This window comes from Populus nigra, chromosome 5, assembly GCF_951802175.1.
Source record: "Populus nigra chromosome 5, ddPopNigr1.1, whole genome shotgun sequence".
NCBI lineage: Eukaryota > Viridiplantae > Streptophyta > Magnoliopsida > Malpighiales > Salicaceae > Populus > Populus nigra.
This window is the reverse complement of record NC_084856.1, coordinates 18,982,370-19,002,513: the sequence shown is the minus strand read 5'-3', so window position 1 is coordinate 19,002,513 and position 20,144 is coordinate 18,982,370. Positions and strand designations below refer to the sequence as shown.

The window sequence follows — 20,144 nt, the reverse complement described above, 5'->3', positions numbered from 1 at the left end:
GTAAAAAATAAATCTAATGGTTAGAAAAAAAAATAACATGAAAAAAAAGAATATGTATAGTGTTAGAAACACATCGAAACTTTAATGATAAAACTTTCATTATCATTAAAAAAATATTAATAAATTAAATATTAAAATTTTAGTAACGAAAGCTTTCATTGTTATTGAAAAAATATCAATTGTTATTGAAAAGATATCGATAAAACTACGAAAACATATATATTATTGGAATCCAATTTTAAAGTTATTAATGAGTTATACTACCGCTTAATTAAAGATAGCAAAATGCTCACAGCATCTCATCACCAGCTGCTTCAATGTCAATTTTTTCATTGTGTCGTCTATCAATCTGTCTCGTCAAAATTTCATTCAAATTAATCACTTTAAATAGCAGTTTTTACATATATTATAAATAAATAAATAAAAACAGTCTTAATTAGCAGTTTCTTGAACTTGGCTGCACCCGTAAAGCAACTTAAGAGAGCAACGAAAGACAAAGCTCTAAATTTGTTTTTTTAAGGAAACCGAACAGCGAAGAGATGATGAAATATATATACTTTAGATAAATAAAAAGAATGAAGGAAACCACTAATTAACATAAACCTGAAACTGAACCCTTTTTTCAAGCACTGAAGCGGCTCATGCACCTAGCATAAAACGATATCGTATCATCATTATTTGATGATATAATTGATTTCTCTACATTTTTATCAATCAGTAAACGAAGACGAATCGCATTCAGAACGAAAAAACTTACCCTCGTTCACTGCAGACGAAAGCCACCACCGTCGACGTCGCAGAGCCTAGAATTAATTTATCCTCGTTCACCTTACCCCTCTCCTCCTCTAGAAGAAAGCCCCAAATTCAAACCCTCACTTACCTCAGGTGGTAAAAGAAGCCAAAAAAAAATAAAACAAAACTTATTGAAGAAGAAAGAGGAGCAGATTTAGCTTGCTAGCAAATTTAGAGAAGAAATAATGAATTAGCCAGCAAATTTAGTTTTTCTGAAATGTAATGTATGGCTAACTTCTTTTCTCTTTTAATTTGGCAAGCTGAGTGAAATAGAGAGTTAATCTGTTCTTCTTCTTCTTCTTTTTTTATGGTTCATACAAAGAAAGAGAGTCTCAATTAGAAAGGAAAAAAAAAATGGTGGATGAAAATAAATATGAAGGTAGCTATTAATTTGGCATTGCGCTCAGCGTGTTTTTTTTTTAATTTTAAATTAATATTTTTATATTATTTTGATGGGTTGATATTTAAGATATTTTTTAAAAAATATTAAATATATTATTATTAAAAAAATACCTTAAAATACAATCTGAAATTAGTTAAGTCAATGCCTGAAATGGTTGTAAATAACACCTGACTTCAGTCAAGCTATTTTAATATAAACCAAGAGTTGTATGTTTTGGACATGCCACTTTTTTTGAAAAGGCAAATTGTTTATAAGGCTTTTGAACAGTATAAATATGATTTATTTTCTTTTGTACACTCCACAGGAAAAAAAATCATTACAACGACCCATGTGATTATTAAAAAAAATTAATTGATAAAAGTAAATAATATATTTTAATGTTTCGATTATTTTAATAAATATATAAGAATGGTATTTTTTGTATATATATATAAAAAAGCTATTCATTCGAGTTTCCGTTAAAGATGATCTATCGCATCAACCTCATCCAATCATTGTCCTCGTTGACGGCTGGCCATGCTCCAGTTGCTATCAGCTGGCCAATAATATTCATTGAATGATTGATATCTTACATTATTTTCTACGTCATTGCATCATCTAATTCGACATTATTATTAATCATCCTCAAATGATTTCTATGCATGTGGTTGCTAAAGCACTCGAGATTGAATCTTCCCATTTTTTAAGAATAAAAATAATATTCGGAAAAGCTTCAGCATACGCACCCCAGAAGCCCCTTGTAGCTTGGGACATGAGTATTAACGTTATCGTCCCATCTAGTTGGAATTCAGTGCCGAATTACAATCACGTTGTGATACATCAACTAGAAATTATAGGGGACCCAGTCTGATAATTTCACCGTCAAAAGATGCTCCTGGACTAGTACATCTCTTTTGTTATTAGGCCAAGAAAAACCAGGAACGCATTTCATTTCAGAGCCTCAGAGAAAATATGAGGTCGACTGGAGCCAGAAAACCACATGCAGTATGTGTTCCCTTTCCAGCACAGGGCCATGTTACCCCTTTGATGCATCTAGCCAAGCTTTTGCACTCAAGAGGCTTTCACATAACCTTCGTTAACACTGAGTTCAACCACAGGCGATTAATCCGGTCCAGAGGACCAGACTCTGTTGAAGGCCTGCCTGATTTCCGGTTTGAGACCATACCGGATGGTTTGCCTTTGCCACCATCTGATTTTGATGCAACACAAGACGTTCCGTCCTTGTGTGATTCAATAAGGAAAAATTGTTTGGCCCCATTTAAAGAGCTCCTTACAAAGTTGAATTCATCATCTGAAGTGCCTCCTGTTACTTGCGTAATCTCAGATGGAGCCATGAGCTTCGGCATAAAAGCTGCAGAAGAGTTTAACATTCCCCAGGTTCAGTTTTGGACAGCGTCAGCTTGTAGCTTCATGGGATATTTGCATTTCAGTGAACTCACCAGAAGGGGCTTCGTTCCATTCAAAGGTGTGTATTTCCTGCCTTTTCTTCGTTTATCTGTTTTGTACCATCCAAGAGGGCATGCAGCATGCTTTCCTGGATATTTCTCTATTGTTTGAGAAAATGTTTATCGAGGACATAAAACTTTTATCCTTCCGTTGTTTCAGAAGAAAATTTACTTCGAGATGGCGATACACCCATTGATTGGATCCCTGGTTTGAGTAACATCCGACTAAAAGACATGCCAACCTTTACCAGAACCACAAACGATGAACTAATGTTTGATTTTATGGGATCAGAAGCAGAGAACTGCTTGAACTCTCCTGCAATTATCTTCAACACATTCAACGAATTCGAAAATGAGGTGTTGGAGTCTATAATTGCTACCAAGTTCCCTAACATTTATACAATAGGTCCTCTTCCCTTGCTTTTAAAGCATATCCCAGCTGAAAGCGAATCCAGGTCACTTGGTTCAAGTTTATGGAAAGAAGACTCAAACTGTCTGGATTGGCTTGATAAAAGAGGACTTAATTCTGTTGTGTACATTAATTATGGAAGTGTGACCGTAATGACAGACACACACTTGAGAGAATTTGCTTGGGGGCTGGCAAATAGTAATCTAACGTTTTTATGGATAATTAGGCCTGATGTAGTGATGGGTGATTCTGCAATCTTGCCGGAAGAGTTTCTTGAGCAAATTGATGGCAGAGGATTATTAGCAAGTTGGTGTCCACAGGATCAAGTTCTTGCACATCCATCAGTAGGGGTTTTCCTAACACACTGTGGGTGGAATTCTATGATGGAAACTATATCCTGTGGCGTTCCAGTAATCTGCTGGCCTTTTTTTGCTGATCAACAACCGAACTGCCGGTATGCATGCACCAAATGGGGGGTTGGAGTGGAGGTCAATCATGATGTTAAGAGAAACGAGATTGAAAGTCTTGTTAAGGAAATGATAGAAGGGGACTGTGGGAAGCAAATGAGGCAAAAGGCTTTGGAGTGGAAAGATATAGCAGAAGCAGCCACCAATATTGGAGGATCATCTTACAATGACTTCGAAAAATTCATCAAGGAGGCTCTTTTCTGTGTGTAGAAGACTGTAAAAGAACAAATGGTATTGTATGGGTGTGATATCTTAATTTCTGTTTGTTTCTGTCGTTTCACTTCTTGTATGCTTCACCCTGTATTTTCCATTTTATATGTATTGTAGACTGCTTGGGACTGTCAGGACTAATTTTATATGTATTATTGACAAGCATGGCATCCCTTTTGTCCACAGAATTTTTCCAGTTTGCAAATTCCTTGAACTTTTGGTCTGTCACCACTGTCATGCTGCCATAATTCACATACAGAACTGAGTTGGGCTCTTGTTTATCATGAATGGTAGATCTATTTTCTTACGATAGAACCAGGGGGGTGGTAGATCTATTTTCTTATGTTTTAAATTTATCTTTAAAAATGATATTTATATGTTGTATTTACTAAGCATAATATAAAAATATAATATTTTATTAAAATATTTTTAAATAATATTATCGTATAAAAATCTTTTAATTAAGGTGCTAATTTATTTATTTAAAAAAACCTCACATTTAGTTCCCTTGTCAAACCATGTCATGCCATTTAGGCATCTATCAGATAAGAGCTTCATAATGAAAAATAATCTAGAGAGGAAGCGAAGCATGTGGTTCAGGATACAAGTGATTCCGTGAAACATTTGACTCAGATCTCAAATGTCTTTGTTTTTTTTCTTCGATCTTGTTTTTCCTTCAATATTCCATTAAAAGTACTTATCAATGCAAATATAAGAGCTATTTTTTAATTCAAGCGCCTCTCTCACATCAACGTACATGAAAATAATTTATTGCTGGTGAATTCTTTTTTTTCTTTAAGCCTAAAATACTTTTTATGCTACGAATCATGTAAAGCAAAAAATAAAAGTAATTCTAATTTTTTTTTAATGAAAATTTATCATGCATGAAAACGATAAACAAAATAACAAATACATGAGATTTTTTTTTCAAAATTAAAACAAATTAGAACCCCTTGAGAAAGGAGAAAGGGGTGGGTCAGAGTGAGTGGAATGTCAGGTGGCAAGAGAGTGGGGACTAATGGGAAAAGGGAAGTGTTGACTAGCAGTTTAGCAATTTTTATAATTTTTATGATAAAATCATAAAATCAGTTTATTTTTAATAATTTTAATGAGTTGAACTAATTTTATGTAAGTTTGACCAGATTTGACTAATTTTATTGAATTTCAAGTTTTTAATCTAATTTTATATATTTTATATCGTATAATTTTGTAAGTAAAAACACGTTTTTAATATCATTGGCTGTAACTACTCGTGTATCCCATTTAATCGAAACCTTGCTTGTTAACCTAGCTAAGTTGTTGACTTTTGCTGTTATATAACCTTGTTTACTTAAAATTTTCTATTTTTTACAAGGTTGACAGCGTTGACCAAGGCTAGCCTAATTTTGATTCTGTTTTACATTTGGGCTGGGTTTGAGTCCAAATGATACGAGGATCTGATTGATACAGGTAGGGCAGCATTTGTATAAGGCTTGGTCATGTAGCTCTTTAATATATATATATATATATATATATATATATATATATATATATATATATATATATATATATATATATATATATATATATATATATATTATAATTGTGAGTATTCGGTATAATTTACAAGGTATTTATTTAATCTTTCAAGATCTTAAAGTTAATTACCATGTAGTTTTTCAGTTATCTTAAGATTTATGAAATTTGAATTAATAATTTTTATGAAATAAATATAGGACCTGATCAATTAAGTTACACCATTTAAAGTTAGTAATTCTTTTGCTATAATGAGGCTTTCTAATTTGTTTCATTATAATTTTTATAATTTTAACACTATTTCATATCTATATTGCAAGTTTTGCAGGGTAATTATTGTTGGTCTGAGTTAATCCAGTATGTTATTATCTCATTATTTAAAAAAAATATTATGCAATATGTTACCATTTAAGTAAAAATATTTTGGCATATATAAATTAAATTTTTAATTTTATAATATTTTTTATATTTTTTGTAGTTTTTTCTGTGATATAACATTAGTAAAAAAAAATTTATGTGATCTAAGACCATATAGTCTAACCTGATGTGGAACTTATTTTATTTTGTTACTGGGATAATTTACGAGTCCCGAGTTAATTTTAAAATGATGTTGTTTGGTATAAATGTTTTTCTTTTAATAAACTAAAATGATTCATTTTAGATAAATTAAAAATAAAAACCCTTCAAATTAACTTGATTAGATGTTACCTTATTTGACCGAGCAATCAAGTGGTGATTAACCTGCAAGCCACCTCAGTTTACTTTGTCAATGTCTGAAACTGTCAAGAGTAAAAAAATCTGACTCTAGTCAAGCTATTTTAATACGAAGCAAGAAGTTTTGGACACGTCACTTTTAAAAAAAAACTTTTTCAATAATTTAAATGTATAGTTATAGTTGTTTTTTTAAATATTTTTTATTTAAAAATGTATATTAAAAATATATTTTTTATTTTTTAAAATTTATTTTCAAGATTACTACATCAAAATAATTTGAAAATATTAAAAATATATTAGTTCAAAGCAAAAAAACAATTCAAATTTTTCAGAAATATTTTTAAAAAATACTTTAAAACACTCTCCGCGGCAAATTGTTCATAAGGTTATGAATTATATAAATATGTTTTTTTTATTTACACTCCAACAGAAAAAAATCATTGCAACAACCCATCTGTGAATTAAAAAAATATTTAATTGATTAAAGTAAATAGTATATTTTAATGTTTTGATTATTTTAATAAATATATAAGAATGAGTTTTTTTTTTTGATAAAAAAATCATTTCAGCTATTCATTTAACTTTCTGTTAAAGATGCTCTAACGCATCAACCTCAACTAATCATTGTCTTCGTTTTTGGCTGGTCATGCTTCAGTTGCTATCAGCTGGCCAATAGAAAAGCTCCAGCAGCCCCACCTCACACAAGCATACAAAAACGGGGACAAGAAGACAGGAATCAATTCCACAGCACACACGTCTGCTACTAGGAATTCATTGAACGATTGATATCTTACATTATTTTCTCTGTCATTGCATCATCGAATTCGACATAATTATTAATCATCCTCAAGTGATTTCTATGCATGTGGTTGCTAAAGGAATCGTGAATCTTCCCATTTTTTAAGAATAAAAATAATATTCGGAGAAGGTTCAGCATACCCACTCCAGAAGCCCCTTGTAGCTTGCGACACGAAGATTAATGTTATCGTCCCATCTAATTGGAATTCAGTGCCGAATGACAATCACGTTGTGATACATCAACTAGAAATTATAGGGTACCCAGTCTGATAATTTCACCATCAAAAGATGCTTGTGGACTAGTACATCTCTTTTGTACTTTGGCCAAGAAAAACCAGGAAAGCATTTCATTTCAGTGCTTAAGAGAAAATATGAGTTCGATTGGAGCCAGAAAACCACATGCAGTATGTGTTCCCTATCCATCACAGGGCCATGTTACCCCTATGATGCATCTAGCCAAGCTTTTGCACTCAAGAGGCTTTCACATAACCTTCGTTAACACTGAGTTCAACCACAGGCGATTAATCCGGTCCAGAGGACCAGACTCTGTTGAAGGCCTGCCTGATTTCCGGTTTGAGACCATACCGGATGGTTTGCCTTTGCCACCATCTGATTTTGATGCAACACAAGACGTTCCGTCCTTGTGTGATTCAACAAGGAAAAATTGTTTGGCCCCATTTAAAGAGCTCCTTACAAAGTTGAATTCATCATCTGAAGTGCCTCCTGTTACTTGTGTAATCTCAGATGGAGCCATGAGCTTTGGCATAAAAGCTGCAGAAGAGTTTAACATTCCCCAGGTTCAGTTTTGGACAGCGTCAGCTTGTAGCTTCATGGGATATTTGCATTTCAGTGAACTCACCAGAAGGGGCTTCGTTCCATACAAAGGTGTGTATTTCCTGGCTTTTCTTCGTTTATCTGTTTTGTACTATCCAAGAGGGCGCATGCAGCATGCTTTCCTGGATATTTCTCTATTGTTTGAGAAAATGTTTATCAAGGACATAAAACTTTATCCTTCCGTTGTTTCAGAAGAAAATTTACTTCGAGATGGCGATACACCCATTGATTGGATCCCTGGTTTGAGTAACATCCGACTAAAAGACATGCCAACCTTTACCAGAACCACAAACGATGAACTAATGTTTGATTTTATGGGATCAGAAGCAGAGAACTGCTTGAACTCTCCTGCAATTATCTTCAACACATTCAACGAATTCGAAAATGAGGTGTTGGAGTCTATAATTGCTACCAAGTTCCCTAACATTTATACAATAGGTCCTCTTCCCTTGCTTTTAAAGCATATCCCAGCTGAAAGCGAATCCAGGTCACTTGGTTCAAGTTTATGGAAAGAAGACTCAAACTGTCTTGATTGGCTTGATAAAAGAGGACTTAATTCTGTTGTGTACATTAATTATGGAAGTGTGACCGTAATGACAGACACACACTTGAGAGAATTTGCTTGGGGCCTGGCAAATAGTAATCTACCGTTTTTATGGATAATTAGGCCTGATGTAGTGATGGGTGATTCTGCAATCTTGCCGGAAGAGTTTCTTGAGCAAATTGATGGCAGAGGATTATTAGCAAGTTGGTGTCCACAGGATCAAGTTCTTGCACATCCATCAGTAGGGGTTTTCCTAACACACTGTGGGTGGAATTCTATGATGGAAACTATATCCTGTGGCGTTCCAGTAATCTGCTGGCCTTTTTTTGCTGATCAACAACCGAACTGCCGGTATGCATGCACCAAATGGGGGGTTGGAGTGGAGGTCAATCATGATGTTAAGAGAAACGAGATTGAAAGTCTTGTTAAGGAAATGATAGAAGGGGACAGTGGGAAGCAAATGAGGCAAAAGGCTTTGGAGTGGAAAGATTTAGCAGAAGCAGCCACCAATATTGGAGGATCATCTTACAATGACTTCGAAAAATTCATCAAGGAGGCTCTTTTCTGTGTGTAGAAGACTGTAAAAGAATAAATGGTATTGTAAGGGTGTGATGTCTTAATTTCTGTTTGTTTCTGTCGTTTCACTTCTTGTATGCTTCACCATGTATTTTTCCATTTTATATGTATTGTAGACTGCTTGGGACTGTCAGGACTAATTTTATATGTATTATTGACAAGCATGGCATCCCTTTTGTCCACAGAATTTTTCCAGTTTGCAAATTCCTTGAACTTTTGGTCTGTCACCACTGTCATGCTGCCATAATTCACATACAGGACTGAGTTGGGCTCTTGTTTATCATGAATGGTAGATCTATTTTCTTACGATAGAACCAGGGGGTTTGTGATTATCCTCTTAAGTAGATTAGTGGATCAGACTGATCCTGCCATTAATTCTACTGATCATTCCTGGGATTTTGAGAAGGTTCAGACTATTTATCCGACTTTATTTGCTGATTGGATTAGAGATATTCCCCTTGTTAAATGGGCGGCAGTTCATGATTGATTAAAACTGGAAGGTTCAATGTTTTCTTTCATTAGCTCCCTTATTTTTATTTTTGATAGGAACGAAGTAATTATGGAGTCGTCTTTCCGTGCACAAGGAAACCTGTAAACTTAGGAGAGGTTTTTCTAATCAACATTTTCCTATATATCTAGTTTTATCAGTTATTTATTAGATCAATTATGATTTAGAAATCCATGGGAGCAAGTTGTGACATTGCCAACAACATACACAAACGACTCTGTACATTGTGTAGAAAAACAGCCCTGAAAATTGCGCCTTTGACAAAAGTTTCGATCTTCGTTTTGAACTTTTGGAGTTTAAAACTGTTTAGCAGGTAGGAATCGATAAAGGGGTGGTGACACAAGTTTCGATCTTCGTTTTGAATTTTTGGAGTTTAAAACTGTTTAGTAGGTAGGTATCAACAAAGGGGTGGTGGCGCAGTTGGCTAGCGCGTAGGTCTCATAGCTTCTGAGTTATCCTGAGGTCGAGAGTTCGAGCCTCTCTCACCCCAATATTTTGTTTTTCTTTTTTAACAATAACCAAGCACTATAATAACACGTGTGAGTCCAACTGTGGCAAATTAAGCTCTTGAAATGGTTCGAGAACCATGAGATTGATACGCATAGTTATGGAAGCATTTCTGCAAAATTTATGGGAACATCATTTTAGAGCCTGTGAATATGCAATACAGAGATACATACAATTTCATCTCACAAGGAAAAGATTTTCGGTCTCCTAACTCAGTGTTTGAGTTCAAGCCCTACCAGACCACCACAAGTAAGGTGGATGCAGCAACACGAACACCTTCTCAATGCTGAGGTTCAAGTCCTATCAAATCTTTCTTCTATACCCCCTCCCCTCCCCCTCTATCCCTGTCTCTCTTCCTTTCTTTTGTTTCTGTTTGTTTTGGTTTTTCAAGATTTCTGGGCCATTCTTTGAAATCCCACAGAACTTTCGTTCGTTTTCTCTGTCACCTTACATTGCGATTATCTTTAATGATTTTAATATATATATATATATATATATATATATATATATATATATATATTTCTATATTTCTAACTATAACATTAGTGCATGTGAATATTTTTTATTTTAATTCTAGCGAATAAACCAGTAAAATTTAAATAGAAAACAAAACATATATTTTTATTATTTTTTAAATAGAAAAAAAATGTATATATGTATTGCATATTAAGTTCACATTTCACAATATAAATTTACATCTCAATACTAAGTCATAAAAAAATATATGTGAGGAACTAATAAATAAATTTAAAAAATTCTTTAAATTTTTTCTGAACTTTTTAATATTTTAAAAGGCCTGATTGATTTAGATATTAAAAAAAATAAAAAAAAATACCATGCTGGACACATGCGATGTCGATGGCAACTCTATATTCATATTACCATATCAGCGGAGGCATCCCAAAATACAAATGAGTGGATATGCCTCCAGATTTGCCTGGAGGTTATGAAAACAAATGTAACTTGCCAAGAAAGCTTACATGCCGTCATTTCATGCAAGAAAACAAAGGCGCAAGGGGATTAAACAGACAGTAATCCGTGCATTGACTGACCATATGCACCATCTATCAAATGCTAAACGAGTTACAGTAACAAAACTAATGGAAAAAAGAAGAAAAGTGAATTCGTTTCTTGTTTGAAAGGCTTATCATGAGGTTGTTCAAACCTCACAGCTCAAAATATAAGCACAAAAGGTAAGGTTGTTGCACATATTTTAGCTATTATCCCAAAGAATAATTAATAAGCAAGTGAACTACCTGTTCAACAAAAAAAAAAAGACATTAAGAGGTAAAAAAATCGAATAACAGGAAGTCTACATGTTTCATCTCCTATTTTATCCGCTCCTTCTTTTGAAGCTATAATTTATATGAGACATGATTATCACAATGACTTTACCTACCACTACCAACACCTGTTTACTCCTTTCACAGTTCAAATGATGGAGAACTGCTCCCCCCTCCCCAAACATCTAGCATTGTTATCAAAATTTTGCACCAGCAAAAAGGCAACATGTTTTGAAACAGAGAACAATGTCTAGGCAACTATCTTCTGCTGGTTGCTGTTTTGCCCTTGCTTAGGTCTGCAAGCTCCTCGATAAGCTTTTTTTCTTCACTACTCAATCTTTTGGGAATTTCAACTTGTACCCGGACCAACTGATCACCCCTCATGTTGCTTTTGCTTAGCACAGGGACTCCCTTCTTGGCCATTACAAGAGTTGTGTTTGGCTGAGTTCCCGCTGGGATCTTCAAATCAACCATGCCATCCACTGTTGGAACTTTAATCGTGGTACCCAAAATTGCATCTATGTATGATACCTTGCACGTGTACAAGATGTTGGTGTCATCACGTTTTAGCACACGGTCTGGCATGACTTCAATAGAGACAAAGAGGTCGCCAGGTGATCCACCTCTCCTTCCAGCATTACCTTCAGATCGGACCCTCAAACGGCTACCAGAGTCCACACCAGCCGGAACTTTCAAACTGATTCGCTTTGTCCGCCTTACCCGTCCATCCCCAGAACAGGTGTTGCAAGGGCTAAATGTTTCCCCAGTCCCACCACATGAAGAGCAGGTCATAACCTGCTGGAAAACACCTAAAGGAGTCCTTGTTGATGAAACAACTTGGCCTTGTCCGCCACATGTACTACATTTAGATGGCTTTGTGCCAGGTTTGGCACCTGAACCATCACAAGTCCCACAGCTCTCTAGTCGGGTTATCTCAATTTCTTTTTCAACCCCAAAAACTGCTTCCTTAAAAGTTAAGACAAGATTGTAATATTCATCCTGGCCATCAACTGCTCTATTTCGGGAAGCTCTGCCTCCCATGCCACCCATGCCTCCCATGCCACCCATGCCCTCAAATAGTGACTCAAACAAATCAAAAGGATTGCTGAAGTCCTGTTATGAGAAAATAGTGGGTGAGGCAAAAAATATGGACGGGATAATACCTTTAAGTCCTTTAAAACAAGTGACTTTTTCATAATTTTCATTAGAAACTTACTCCCATGTCCATGCCAGCACCTTTAAGTCCAGCCTCTCCGTACCTGTCATATAAAGATCGCTTTTCATCGTCTGATAATACCTGCAAGACAAGTTTATGATCAAATCAACTACTTAAGAACATGGAATACAAAAATCATAGACAACAAAACTGCGCTTTTACCTCATACGCATTGCTAATTTCCTTAAACTTCTGCTCTGCATCAGGTTTTCTGCAGCACAGAAATTCAATATTATCAAACAGGTCTGGAAATTAAATTTGTTCACGTGAAGATGAAACTTAATATAAATAATTACTAGACCCCAAAATTGGTTGCTTCCGTATTAAATTAGGATGGAACACAGCACTATCTTCCTATTCTTTGATAACAACATTGATCATTGATGGTGAAGATCCTCTATTTAGAATTTATAGAATGTTAGAGTTTGAAATTAACCTCCATCTTCGATATTTAAATCCTCTAAGCAGGACATTGGACTTTGGAGCCAGCTCCTACCACTCACCAAATCAAAATCCTTGAGTTCTCAAGCATAATTGATATGAAACGCCAATAACCAAATTTCATCCAAAGTCATACAAATTCTCGATCAAAACACATTGATAACTGTCCATATTGACCTCATCATATCAGGAGAGAACTTAAAAGGCAACATGAAATAGGAAATAAGAGAAAAAGCTGCTGCCTTAAGATGGCATTCAAGGTTCAAATGGGTGAAGGCTTTCTATATTAGTAGCTACAAAATGATGGAAGGAGCATAACAAATGATTGCCGGTGTTCTAAGTTGACAAAAAATTCATTTGCTGCCCTCATTTCTCAGTATTAAATGGAACTGAAAGATGGAAGCTATAGCTTTCTTCATGCAGGTGGGGGTGCTTGACTTTACACTGAAGAGCACAATTGATTTCTCCAATTTTCAAGTGCGTTTGTGCTAATTCTAAAACATGGCTTGACCAGTAGAACACTTGGAACATTAAATTACCGTTTACCCAATTTCTTAACATCAATGGATTTTATAGCCTTGATTAGTCCAATAAAAAGTGCTTCTCCTGATCATGTAGCGGGCATGACCTAACAATTAAGCACATGTTAACTCACACATTCCAAGAAGTCTGTTCATGCCTTCACTGAAGGCTTGCCCATATCACCATACATTACCATACAAATTACAAACATATGGGGCAGTCTCTGAAAGAAGGAAAAGGAAACCAACTAGAACTAGTCCAAAAGCTTAACAAGCAGAACATATGATACACAGTTCCCATAAATCAAAGTCATAAATAAAAAAGCAACTTACTTGTTCACATCTGGATGGTAACTCCTAGCAAGCTTCCGATAAGCTAAAACGCATTAGGAATAAAAAAGGTCAGAACTTATTTTATAAAAGAAGAATGGTAGCTATGCTAAAAGCATTAATAAACTGAATAAATTTGATCTGTGGCAAGTATACAAGCATTCCTGAAATAACTCGAAGAATTGCCCTATCAAGACAAGTGACCTTATCAATTAATGTAGATAAACTCAGCCTTCGCAGAAATTCCAGATGTAGATATTCCTACTCAACAAGATCTCTTATTTATTTATTTATTCTGTAGATAAAAAATCAGTCCATTACAGTGCTTGATTTCATGACTTCATCCAGATCAAGACTTTTTTCAAGATAAACTAAAGTCTAAGTTTCAACCTATGCGGTTATGCATGATGGATATAGCAGTTCCACTAATCATGACAGAAAAACAGTACGACATACCAACCCCAATCAAGTTACCAATAAATCCACCACAAAAAATTCAGTGAGCACAAAAACACAAATGCAAACTTATTTCATAGGCAACATGGACAGGAACGGGCAATAATGGTTCTCTGCATAAAGGCTTTGAGAAAGGAAATGAAACACGTAAGGCTGCAAGAGCAGTTTTTGTTCCTCCAGTTCACAGACAGGTAATTAAGGTTATCAAGTTCTCCAAAAAGCACCAAAATGTATCTAAACAAGAAGGAAAGCTGAAACATCAGACTTGAAGAACAAATAAGTGTATGATTGGATCATCGTAACATAAATTTGAAACTGGGTGTTTATGGCATAATCTTTTCTAGTTAATGTTGAGCTTTCTTTTTATCATTGTTCAGATTAACATATCAATTCCAAAGATGAGAGTACTTTGGCAGTTCAATTTTTTTAGGTCATAGATTGTAGTACTGATGCATATGTTATTCAAGGATTGTTCCACCACCTTATATGTGATTGCTCGTATTTTCAGGCTTATATCCCTAAAAGTTGTCTTTGTTTCTCAACTATTTCCAGCCAATTTCATCATTTTTTTAAAAAATAATTCTTGCCACCCTGCAATTGGCTGGCAGTACATAGAAACAATTATTTACCATCTTTTGAGGCATGCTTTAAACCTAAAAACATATTACCCATGAAAAGCCAAAATCCTTATTAAAATCCTGGCTACTGATCTCAAGTACTTGTCCCACTTATTGCTGCCCTTATTTAGACAAATTAGCAACAGTCAACATGCACAGATGACAAGCTCAGTGCATAGTGCAGTGTTTCTTGCCTAATCACAACCTCCCACTACACTATTTTCTAAGAAATTAACCACCTAATAACCCCAACTGGAACAACCCCAATTCCTCTAGCTCCAGCCACAGTTCAAAAATTCATGAACCCAAGTTCCCAATTTGTAACAATGAATCAGCCACAAGAGCTGGATTTTTTACACCAATTTGAAGACCCCAGATTCCTCCATTCACCTAAAAGATCCTTAAAATCAGAATCTAGCACTAGCATTATCCCTCCACTTGACAATTTGAAGTAGCAACAGCAAACCTTGTTCTAGATATTGGAAGTCAGGCATGAATTTTATCTTAATAGCATCTAATACGCTCTTTTAACAGCTTTCATTGAAATACACAAATACTTCCTCCAGTAATGTAAGGCTTCATGAAGAAGCTCACAGCAGTATTAAGATTGGCACTTTTCATTGTACATTATGTGATCCAAAAAAGGCAATATTTTATGAAATTCTACAAAATTTCCTGGGCTACTGTATCCTCAGCCTTAGATTGTCATAGCAGATTAACACTTATACACTTAAGATATACCATACCAACATTAATCAAAGAATAGTAATTCTGCCAATTTCCAGATAGACAGGATGAATTTTATCCTCTATTGGACACCAACAGGCATGAGTATTAGGATTTAGGATGTGGTACAACCATTCAAGCATATTGCTCAAGAACATAAAATGAGATAAGTAGAATGGCAGAGGCAATATTAATAAAGTTCTGAAGATGGGGCAAGCAAAACATTACTTTTCAGTGTCATTAGGCCTCCTACACAAAAAAGTCATTGCTAAAATGAGATTAGGCTTCAATAAATGAAGGATAGTAGGTGTACCATGTACATACCGCTTTTAATTTCAGATTTACTTGCATTTTTTGACACTCCAAGAACAGAATAGTAATCCTGCAAATGAGAAAATGTTATAGTTCTAAGTCAAGCAAACATTTAAGAACTGAATAAGCAAAAAAAGAGACAGTCAATACTGCCACCAATGTCATCATTGAGAAAAAAATAGAACTATAGTTTAGACTCACACTATCCGCTCTCACTACAAACCGTGTTCCCCTACGCTGATTTGAAGTTTGAGAAGTCCCTGTATAAGATAACACAGGGAAGGAATCCCGTGAGAATAAGCTTGAGCTTGGTGCCGCCAAGTAGCTCATCATGGTGTCAATCCTGCAAGATGGTTTTAAATACAGTCAATTATCCGTCTATCTATACAAAATAATTATGAGAACTCTTTATAGCACATGATCAGATGAACATGTCATGCTACAAAATGCTAATAAATCATGTGGCAACACATGACACAAAAATTATGATACCAATAATAATAAACCGTTGTTATACAATGCTAATGCCCAAAAACATAATTGAACTCCTTCAACCGCCATATAACTAATTTTGAAAGGAACTGTCCTAGGATAATAACTTAATACAGCTTTCAGTTATATGGCTGACTATAAGTAGAAAAGCACCTAATGCTTGGACCCATACCAGGTGAAAGAGCATCAAATTTCATCTTTAGATAAAAGAAATGTTAACCTCCAGGGCTCTCAAGGAGCACCAAAGTGTGTCAAATTGTCCATTTAAAAAAACACATCAGGGTTGATCTCATAAGCAAACAGAAGAAGGATATTCATTTGATTCCAGCTTCAGAAGAGGGACAAACAAAACCACGCGAGGGGACCCATTCTTCATAGTAAACATGTGCTTTCCTCCTCGACTTGTAAAAGGACCCTCATGTCCTACCCTTCTTTTTGTCTTGGTAAATACTAGTATTTTCTACACGATCATTTTCAAAGCAGCATTCTAAAAAAATCACTGATAAATTCACTTTATTTGGACACGAATTCTGTTTGCATTTGTAGAAGACTTACGGACTTGAAGAACCATTCATGATCTTAGACTATCAGGACCCTCAAGTGCCCTCAAGTGAAGAAGAGATCATGATCTTTGTCAGTCCAAAAAGGTAAAAATCTCACTACAGAGCATGTCAACAGAATTTGCTTTCTGCAATCAAGGACCTGCTACAGTGCTTACTATTATGGCCTGACCACTGGCAAATTCAATACTATTACTTTTAGTTATCTGCATGTGTCTATGTAAAACAAAGTGGGCTCTTGCTGATCCAAGAGTAAGCATGAGCTGGCATGGCTAGTTAGAAGCAGTTAGGAACATGTTGTGGTGGCCCAAAGGGACCGACAGAGATATATGTATAATCTAGTGTATGTGTTTTTTTTTGTGTGTGTGCGCGCGCGCGCGCGCGTGTGAGAGAGAGAGAGAGAGAGGTTAAATAGATATGCTCACCCATATCGAGCTTTCATTGTCCTTTTTGGCATATAGGATCTTATCATAAACTGAGGGCGAATACCCCATTGAGCAATTGATGTGCTTCCACAAGGCATAATTGCCATCTAAATAGATTTCAGCAATAGAAAAGACCTTATCAGCTAGTTTACGCCTGATGCCCTTCTTCAAGCTGAAAAAAGTATAAAGCTTTGAGGTTTAGTTTACCATGTATAATAAAATCCAGAGTGAATTGAACAAATTACTGCATACAATGTACACAATGGACAGGGTTTTGCTCATATTTTCCCAAAAAACAAATGACCAACTGATATATATAAGGCAAGAGATGCCACGTGCAGATTTAATAGGAACAAAAACATAATCAGAAACCCATTGCTAGCAGTGAAACCAATCCCTGGTCATAGGTTTCTACGTCATCAGAATAGAACCTTGCTGGGAACCTAATGACAAATGCTTGAATCAAAACCACTAAGACATAACAGAAAAGCACCAGAAATTTCACTCAACAACAGGAAGAGTTTCACACGACTTGTGGTCGACACTCCTGCTAAAACTTTAATGATTAACACTTCCATCCCAAGCCCGCATAAGGGTAACAATGCAGGACATCAAGACAACAGGCAATTAGCAAAAGAAAATTGAACTTTTTTTTTAACACATCTGTTTATGGGGCTCTATTCCATACGTTATAAGTAACTCCTTTTGTGTTTGGCAACATTTTAGAAGAACTTCTCTTTGTTTCTCAGAACCAAGAATGGAACTTTTAGCTTTCAAATTCAGTAAAAACATTCAAAATGCCAACCAAACAACACAAAATTACATGTACAGCTAGGGTTCCAATCCCAACAACAACAGTAAAAACACCTCAAAATAGGAGACCAAAAGAGAAGCAATTTGCAATTTGGTATTCATGTGAAATAACAAAGTTTCCAGTGACCCAATAACAAAAAAAAAGGACCCTGTATTCAATAACAGCATCACCTAAATGATAAAACGTAACCATTAATAAAAAAAACAAAAAAAAATGTATCTTTCTAGCTATATATAAGAAGTCCTACAAAAGTAGGGCAGTCAAAGAGAAAGCAAAGCACCCTATATAAAAGGAACCTGCTCTGTGTATTCTTTTTCTTCTTTTCTCTTTTAAAGTCTCAGTAGCTTGCCTGCTTAGCTGCTTCTCTCTCACGCTCATACAGCGGGAGGGAGAGGGAAATGTGTTGGTGGCAGGCAGGAGTAGAAGGAAGCAAGTGAAAGAAGGATGAGGCTAGAGGTTTCTCATTGGAGAAAAGGAAAATCTAATTTAAATCGGCTTATTATTAGGTGATTTGGCCTCACTAGTTGTCTATTTGTACCCTACTTCTCTGCCGTTCAATATTATTCGTTTCATCTGATGTCTTAGATTCCTTTTCTTTGATACTGTCTAAAACCCAAGTTCCTTCGGTCATGTGCTCCTCTGTACTCTTCCTATTATAAAAATAAATAAATGGAGTTTTTTCTTTTTATTTATTTTATTCCAAACTTTTTGGAGTTTGCAGTTTGCACTTGCGAAGTTGTTGCATATCGGGAAACATTTTTATTTAAATTAATTCTAACTTAAATCTAAATTTTTCCATGGTTTAATTAAGATTTAAGTTAGAATTAATTTAATCTCTGGTATAAGGATACCTAATCAATAATCATGTTATGTTTAATTAGCATTTCACAACTCAAGAAATAAATATAAAAAAAACATATTTCGTTAAAAGAATATAAATATATAACAGCTTTAAAATAATTTTTATGCTTTTACAAGAAAAAAAATATAGAAATGCACGTAGGTCCATTTATAAAATCATTTTAAGAGATTTGGAATTGAATTACTTGTGGTTATAACATGAGAATTTAAAAAAAAATTATCAATTTTTAATCTAGATAATGTTTTCAATATGGCTCAGTTATGAGACCAGTTTTAAACAATTAAAAGAGAGTATGACTATGAGGTTTGTAATATTTCATCGTTGTATATTATGGTGTTTCTTCTATCCAATAATATTGATTGCTTTATAAACATAAGTAAGTTGTTAAACCATGCTAAAATGTTGTGCTCAGCGTTTAGGCAAAAGATTAATGGTCTTATATAATCCTAGCAAGTGGTATTAGAGTTATGGTTATAGAAAAACTATAAGTGTTTGATTTTTGTAAGAAATAAAAGTTATCTAAATTGTTTTTTGAACATACCACTTTGAAAAGAAGAGGAGCACAATAATAAAAGTTTTATGCAAATTAGAGCTAAAACAAAGCTATAAATTCTAATGAAAGTTTGCCTAGAAAAGTCAACTTGAATGTAATGCCACATCATCATTTCATGCAAGCAACCAATCATCACCATATCAGTATGGTCATGTTATTGAGTTGTAAATCATCAAGTTGCATATGAGTCGGGTCGAGCCTCAATTAAGGATATGAATTAAGTGTAATTAATCCTATGTGTAACCGGATATGTAAATTCATATGGACCATTCATTAGGCCAGAACTTTGTTGATCAAATTGGAGCCTTTTGAAATATGATCTGATTGAATTCATACTTGTTTCTTAATAATTTAAATTTAATTGTTCTGGATGTATCATTATAGTCTACTTATTGATATTTGAATTTAAAATGGTGATGGTAATATAATGAGATGAATTACCTAGGAAATATAGCATCTACCCTCTTGGTAGGTGATGGTGATGAAGAAGTTGCACATGTTGGCCCAATACATATGCTAAATTGCTAAGTGATAAGCCAACCTTACGCAGTTGGTGTATTAATATATACAACGGTTTGTCCGAGACTGAAATTTCACATGCTTTTAATATGGTAGCAGGTATATACATGATCTAAGAAAGGGTTACTGACAGGCAACAAAATGGATCATATGATACATTCATAGCACAACTGATATTGATTTAAAATTTAAAAGACAAAATCATACATAATTTAGTAAGTTATATGGACTCAGACTATACTAATGGCTTGAACAAGTGTTGTTCCACTATAGGCTATGTATTTACACTTGCTAA

General features: G+C 34.7%; 3 protein-coding genes and 1 non-coding gene across 6 annotated transcripts; 3 read left to right on the top strand and 1 right to left on the bottom strand.

Annotated features, from left to right (window-relative positions):
• The first annotated feature begins 1,984 nt into the window (after positions 1-1,984).
• LOC133693640 (linamarin synthase 2-like) lies at positions 1,985-3,954 on the top strand. Its single transcript, XM_062114889.1, has 2 exons — positions 1,985-2,660; positions 2,801-3,954. Exons 1-2 carry the CDS (start codon positions 2,147-2,149, stop codon positions 3,724-3,726), a joined length of 1,440 nt encoding a protein of 479 aa, XP_061970873.1. The 5' UTR covers positions 1,985-2,146; the 3' UTR covers positions 3,727-3,954.
• Positions 3,955-6,793: 2,839 nt separating this feature from the next.
• Positions 6,794-8,894, top strand: LOC133695337 (linamarin synthase 2-like). Its single transcript, XM_062117278.1, has 2 exons — positions 6,794-7,638; positions 7,780-8,894. The coding sequence occupies exons 1-2, from the start codon at positions 7,125-7,127 to the stop codon at positions 8,703-8,705; spliced, it is 1,440 nt and encodes a 479-aa protein (XP_061973262.1). The 5' UTR covers positions 6,794-7,124; the 3' UTR covers positions 8,706-8,894.
• A 726-nt stretch (positions 8,895-9,620) lies between these two features.
• On the top strand, positions 9,621-9,705 carry TRNAM-CAU (transfer RNA methionine (anticodon CAU)). The gene is given in 2 exon segments: positions 9,621-9,658; positions 9,670-9,705. It is a non-coding gene; the product is annotated as a tRNA-Met (tRNA).
• A 1,297-nt stretch (positions 9,706-11,002) lies between these two features.
• LOC133695041 (chaperone protein dnaJ A6, chloroplastic-like) lies at positions 11,003-18,404 on the bottom strand. 3 transcript variants are annotated; one of them, XM_062116795.1, is made up of 8 exons: positions 18,265-18,404; positions 17,102-17,273; positions 15,826-15,967; positions 15,637-15,694; positions 13,517-13,559; positions 12,384-12,432; positions 12,222-12,302; positions 11,003-12,118 (listed from the first exon to the last, which is right to left on the bottom strand). In XM_062116795.1, exons 2-8 carry the CDS (start codon positions 17,206-17,208, stop codon positions 11,264-11,266), a joined length of 1,335 nt encoding a protein of 444 aa, XP_061972779.1. In that variant the 5' UTR covers positions 17,209-17,273; positions 18,265-18,404; the 3' UTR covers positions 11,003-11,263. The 3 variants fall into 3 exon arrangements, with proteins under 3 accessions (XP_061972779.1, XP_061972777.1, XP_061972778.1); XM_062116793.1 differs by having other exon boundaries at positions 18,196-18,390; XM_062116794.1 differs by having other exon boundaries at positions 18,212-18,390.
• Between the last annotated feature and the right edge of the window lie 1,740 nt (positions 18,405-20,144).

Coding starts and splice junctions, on each gene's coding strand:
- LOC133693640 (XM_062114889.1), top strand. CDS start 2,147: ATGAGGTCGACTGGAGCCAGAAAACCACATGCAGTATGTGTTCCCTTT. Junction 2,661..2,800: donor GGGCTTCGTTCCATTCAAAG/GTGTGTATTTCC, acceptor CCGTTGTTTCAG/AAGAAAATTTACTTCGAGAT.
- LOC133695337 (XM_062117278.1), top strand. CDS start 7,125: ATGAGTTCGATTGGAGCCAGAAAACCACATGCAGTATGTGTTCCCTAT. Junction 7,639..7,779: donor GGGCTTCGTTCCATACAAAG/GTGTGTATTTCC, acceptor CCGTTGTTTCAG/AAGAAAATTTACTTCGAGAT.
- LOC133695041 (XM_062116795.1), bottom strand. CDS start 17,208: ATGGCAATTATGCCTTGTGGAAGCACATCAATTGCTCAATGGGGTATT. Junction 15,968..17,101: donor ACAATGAAAGCTCGATATGG/GTGAGCATATCT, acceptor ACCATCTTGCAG/GATTGACACCATGATGAGCT. Junction 13,560..15,636: donor TAAATCTGAAATTAAAAGCG/GTATGTACATGG, acceptor AATGCGTTTTAG/CTTATCGGAAGCTTGCTAGG.